The 6,000-nt window shown below is 44.9% G+C and overlaps 1 protein-coding gene across 1 annotated transcript; it reads left to right on the forward strand.

The window, feature by feature from the left end:
- The first annotated feature begins 491 nt into the window (after positions 1-491).
- Positions 492-5,384, forward strand: LOC118393311 (serine/threonine-protein kinase PLK2-like). The gene is made up of 13 exons (XM_035785874.2): positions 492-732; positions 889-996; positions 1,102-1,218; positions 1,347-1,476; positions 1,662-1,845; positions 1,974-2,172; positions 2,351-2,498; positions 2,764-2,855; positions 2,977-3,190; positions 3,403-3,562; positions 3,807-3,936; positions 4,232-4,342; positions 4,605-5,384. The coding sequence occupies exons 1-13, from the start codon at positions 541-543 to the stop codon at positions 4,794-4,796; spliced, it is 1,977 nt and encodes a 658-aa protein (XP_035641767.1). The 5' UTR covers positions 492-540; the 3' UTR covers positions 4,797-5,384.
- Positions 5,385-6,000: the final 616 nt, after the last annotated feature.

Here is a 6,000-nt window from a genome sequence, read left to right on the forward strand (position 1 = left end):
ATCCAAGCAAGGACTATGGTAATCTGCTCTGACATTCTGTCAGATCCTCAATACTGTATTTCAACACGGAGGACTTGTAAAACCACCAGATGGTGCTAGAGATTCTAATTAAGATTAGAGTGGCAGAGAGCCATAGATGTATTCATTTTTTAATACATTTTTATTTTACAGTTTTTGATCCATAGTTGTTTTCATTTACACTCGCAGCTTCGTAGCATTTCTATAAGATGTGGCAATGCATCTGATTTCACAACACATGTATTACTGCACATAATTTACAAAGCACATGATTTAATCATTCGTTTTTTATGACTAATTCACCATATACTAGGTTAGCCCCCCCACCCTCAACCATGTATTGCTAGGGCAATAAGCAGCTGTGTGGGGGGGGGGGGGCCAGGACCGAGTTTGGGAACCCCTGATATAGAAGATTTTCACGCGTGACGTCAGAGAGCCAGGGCATGTGCTTCCATATAAACCCAAACACCCAGCCTCTCCAGACTGCATTCAGAGTACGCGCAGTGAAGACACAGACTCGCAATGGAATTACTTAGGAATATCGCTGAACAGCCGACGAATATCAACAGGATGTGCGAGCCCAAACTGCAGGGGTCCTGTGAACTGCGGAGAAAGAGGACGGAGGATCACGGTCTGGCACCTGCGGAGATGGCGAGGATTGTCACGGATCACGCCAGCGGGAAATGTTACTGCCGTGGGAAAGTTCTGGGAAAGGTAGCCATCAGTGAATTATAGCACAACGCAAATTACGCCAAGACAATATGATTATTTATAGGTGTCCACTTCGGGAATTGTTATTACAACGCATGCACAATTTGAATTAGGTTGGTAAATAAGCTTATCAATATGATTGTGATATTTTCTTTTCAGGGAGGTTTCGCCAAGTGCTATGAGATGACCGACCTGTCCACGAGTAAAGTTTACGCAGCGAAAATTATTCCCCACACGCGCGTATCCAAACCGCACCAACGGGAAAAGGTAAGAGCGCTCGCCACGCTTCATCTCGTGTTATTATAAAGCGATATAGACTGGTACTAAATCTAATTAATTCCTTTTAATCATCACTATATTTCTTCTCCATAGATTGACAGGGAAATCGAGCTACATAGAGTTCTCCACCATAAACACATCGTGCACTTTTACCATCATTTCGAGGACAAAGATAACATCTACATTCTCCTGGAATACTGCAGTAGAAGAGTGAGTGTTAATGTTCTACTTAAATAGTGAGCCTTTATTTCTAAACCACAGCCCTCAACGGGCGGTCATGTCTCTTGACTGCCTTGACTGATCTAATATGCATTCTCCCCCATGTTCTCTTTGCGCAGTCTTTGGCACACATCCTGAAGGCACGCAAAGTGCTCACTGAGCCTGAAGTGCGATACTACCTCCGTCAGATCGTCTCAGGGCTGAAGTACCTACATGAGCAAGAGATCCTGCACAGAGACCTCAAACTGGGTAAGCATCTAGCAAGACACACAATAGAAGCCAGAGTCTTTATCGTTAAATCGGCCAACCACCATATGCATAGATATCCAAACCTGCAACCTTTACCTGTCATGACCAGCAAACCAACCACCTTGTGTTATTGATCACTCACATACAGTAAATGGTTTAATATTTGTAATCTTCTCCACTCCTAGGTAACTTCTTTGTGAGTGAGTCGATGGAGCTGAAGGTGGGAGACTTTGGGCTGGCTGCCAAGTTGGAGTCTGCTGGGAACAGGAAGAAGACCATCTGTGGGACGCCCAACTACCTGTCCCCTGAGGTGCTCAACAAGCAGGGCCATGGCTGTGAGTCGGACGTCTGGGCCCTGGGCTGTGTCATGTGAGTGCACTACTATATGTATACATTGCTTGTCAATAGAAGGCTCTGGAAAATGACATTCTCTATGTAAATGCACTGTAATGACAACCAGTCTCTAACTAAGTCTCTCGCGCTCCTCTGTGCTGCAGGTATACCATGCTCCTGGGCAGACCCCCGTTTGAGACCACCAATCTGAAGGAGACGTACAGATGTATTCGGGAGGCGCGTTACTCCCTGCCCTCCTCCCTGTCGCCCCAGGCCAAACAGCTCATCTCCAGCCTCCTGGCCAAGACCCCAGAGGACAGACCTCACCTGGACCACATACTGCGCCATGAATTCTTCACACAGGTGAGTTAGCTTAGCCCCTTTTTCTAACTCTCTCTGTACCATATGGAGCATGAGACTGCAAACCTAGTTTATTTTTAACATCCTTTTTAACACCCTGCTTATATATTGTGATATGTTTTCATTCAAGTATATGTTGTCCATTATTCTCTTAACATCTCTCGCCTCTCCCTCCTTTCAGGGTTTCGTGCCAGAGCGTCTCCCTGCTAGTTGTTGCCACTCTGCTCCAGACTTCCACGTCTCCAGCCCTGCCAAGAGCTTCTTCAAGAAGGCAGCGGCCGCCCTCTTCGGCGGGAAAAGAGACAAGGTCAAATACTACGAGACTCTGAGTGAGTATATCAATCATTCACTTCGCCAGACAGCTTTAGCCAATGTCGCCAATTCATAAATCAGTATTTGTTTACTGCATGAAAGGAAATTTAACATTTTTGCTAATTAACAAGTGGTGGTAAAAGCTGTGGTGTCATAAATCCACAGATTTAGCCATGATAGTTTTTGGCAAATTTCCTAGCTAATCACACATCCGGTTTGAATGATAGGCTTGCAGGGTGAGGCCATCCAGAATGAATGCTGACTGTGTGTTGTCTCTGGTAGATAAACTCACCAAAGAGGAAGAGGAGATCTACAAGCTTCGACATGACCTGAAGAAGACAGTCATCAGCCAGCAGACCAAACAGATTACTGAGGTGCGGTGATAGTCATGATCAAAAGAAAATAGAAAGTCATTTTATGAGGAAATGCTGAGTCATGAGAAAGGAAAGTGTGAGGCTATGTTATTTAACCCCTCTCTCTTTCGCCTCCTCTCAGGACGGAAGGCCACTGTCACCATCTGCTGGGAGGCCGGTCGCCCCGTCAACCGAGGGCCTGCCCCCGACGACACGAGACCCCATACGGCTTATTGTCAGGGGCAGTCTGGGTAGCTGCAGCAGCAGTAGTGAATGTCTTGAGGACAGCACCACTGGCAGTGTGGCTGAGACAGTTGCCAGCGTTCTCAGAGGATGCCTGGAAAACATGCCCAAAGGTAAGCCTAATGCACTTATAATCCTGAGGATGAGAGTTGCGTTTGTTGACATTAGGCAGGTACAGTGTAATTACACTGTAGTACTTACTACCATGTAGAGACATGATTCCAACACCAATGGAACTTATATGATAATTGGGACTCCCTTTGTTATTGCATATGGTTGAATTGTGTTTTAATCACAACTACCTTTCCTCTCCCTCTCTCTCTAGCGGGTGACCTCCCTAAAGGGACAGAATGCAGTAACCTGCAGTGGGTCACTAAGTGGGTGGACTACTCCAACAAGTATGGCTTTGGCTACCAGCTCTCCGACCACATAGTGGGAGTTTTGTTCAACAACGGGACACACATGAGCCTCCTCGCAGACAAGAAGTACGTACTCTGTTCTCTTTATCACACAATATATCACTCATACCTTAGTTGGAGATAGTTTGGGCTGTACTGGAAAGTAGTCCCGGCTTCAGATGTAAAAGTAAACAAAGTCAGAAGGTATTTTTGTCCTTTAGGCTTTCACACTGATAAATAAATAAAATCAATCTGTTTCGCATGCGTCTTGTCCTTCAGAAGCCCAACAGGTGTTTTCGTTGTTAACTCTCTCTTCTCTCTCTGTCTGTAGGACTGTCCACTACTATGCTGAGTTGGGTCAGTGCTCTGTGTTCTCCACCTCTGACGTCCCTGAGCACTTTGTAGGTCAGGTGACCGTCCTCAAGTACTTCGCCCACTACATGGAAGAGAACCTGATGGATGTAAGTCTTCACCATATAGCTTCTATAGCCTCTCCTCTCATCCTCTACTCCTCTCTTTTCCTTTCCTGCTCCTATATTCAGCAACCTCTCTATTCTATCTTTCCTCTCAATTTCTTCCTACTGTTACCATCTCCTCATTTATTTCACCTCCTATCCGGTCCTTTCTTCCTCTCTCCACCTCCCGGTCCTCTGCTCTGCTCCACCCTCCTATACTTTGCTGTCCTCCGTCCACCTCTTTTCTTTCCTAGTCTTCTCTCAGTCTAATGATGAACCTGTTCCTGTGTTTGCTGTGTAGGGTGGAGACCTGGTGAGCCAGGCAGACACACACATGCCCAGACTCTACCTGCTGCAGTGGCTCAAGTCTGACCGTGCCCTCATGATGCTCTTCAATGACGGCACATTTCAGGTAAACACACTCATCATCATCATCACAGCCAAAATAGACATTACTCAGCCAAGAAAATACATGACACCGTGCAGCTACGGTAAACCAGCAGAACAACTCAAATGAGCTTATTCTAACACATGACACATTTCAGGCACACTTGTCATTAGTATCCCGAAAGGGGTCTAATGTCTCCAGACATGTTGGTACTATGCTATTTGTTCCATGTCCTATCCTGTCAAGACTTTATTAAACCATTCATATCCATATATTTCTCTAACAGGTCAACTTCTACCATGACCACACTAAGATCATCCTGTGCACCCAGCGGGAGGAGTACATGCTGACATACATCAACGAGGAGCGTGTGTCCTCCACCTTCAGACTGAGCTCCCTGCTCACCTCCGGCTGCCCCGCAGACCTGCGCCAACGCATGGAGTACTCACTCAACATGCTGCTGCAGCGCTTCAACTGAACCAGAAAGCAGTGCAAGGCGAAAGGACAGTGTATGGGGTCAGACCTGTGTAAAGTGATGGACTACTGATTGGTAACCTTTTGCAAATCTATCAGCAGAGGTGCAGCTGAATCTTGATGGACAGACTCTGGAAAGGGCTGATCTGTATGTTGATCATTGGAAGATAAGAAGACTGGATGTTATGATGAGGGGATGGAGGTACGAATGTGAAACCCATCCGATTTTGAGGAAGATGGAAGTGTGGAAGTGGAAAGGGAACTGGGCTGGGACCAGATAAAGTTGATGTTTTTCTAATCAAAGTAGAACCCTAAGGGCTGATGGATGCTCCAGGTGTAAGTGGAGCTGGACTAGCCGACTGTAATGTACACAGCACTTCTGCAGAGCAGAGGCAGGGGAGGCTGTGTTTGTGAAGATACATTAACTTAGACTGTGATTCATTCTCTGAGGATAGATGGACATGGCTGTGTTAGGCTGGGAAGGATGACGCTGATCATACAAGAATAACCATTACTCTGATAATTAACTTATTGTGTACAAAAGTGCATTATTTATTTAATAAATAAATAAACTTTTACAAAAAAATACGTACTATGATTATGACTGGCTTATTGAGGTTCTCACACACCTCATCGGTTTTAAGTGCTTAATTTCAAGTATTTACTGTCAAAGATTGCTTTTCATAGAGAGACAAACAACCTGTCTGAGTAAAACTCAAGTTTTCCTGGTGTTTTGATGAAGTCCTTTTTAAATACTGACAGAAAGAATTCTACAAAGCCTCAGGCGATACTTTTTTTTTCTTTTTTCTCCACTCACATTTACATTCCTTCATTTCACAAATGTCTCATCATGTCAGCGGTTTCCAGATCCCTCCTGTCAGGGAACAGAGAATTGAGTCGGGTCTGGTAAAGCGTTTTGTTGCACTGAGGAAGCTTGAAGAAGATTCAGACTGCAACATTTGTCACATTGGCATTGCAAACTGGAAAATAACACACTACTTCTATTTCGTCGCATGAAACGGCTGCTTGAATTGGTTGTTGAGATGGTGGACAGAAGTAATGCTTGAATTTTTATACAGAATTTATATAGTCAGATTGTTTATTCTTTTACTCTCTCAATTGATAGCCATTCAAACGAAAAGTTGTTTTGTAAGGACAACACCCCCGTGGTAAAGTGATGGTTATGATTACACCCACATGTGATGTTC

Source organism: Oncorhynchus keta, chromosome 14 (genome assembly GCF_023373465.1).
Source record: "Oncorhynchus keta strain PuntledgeMale-10-30-2019 chromosome 14, Oket_V2, whole genome shotgun sequence".
NCBI lineage: Eukaryota > Metazoa > Chordata > Actinopteri > Salmoniformes > Salmonidae > Oncorhynchus > Oncorhynchus keta.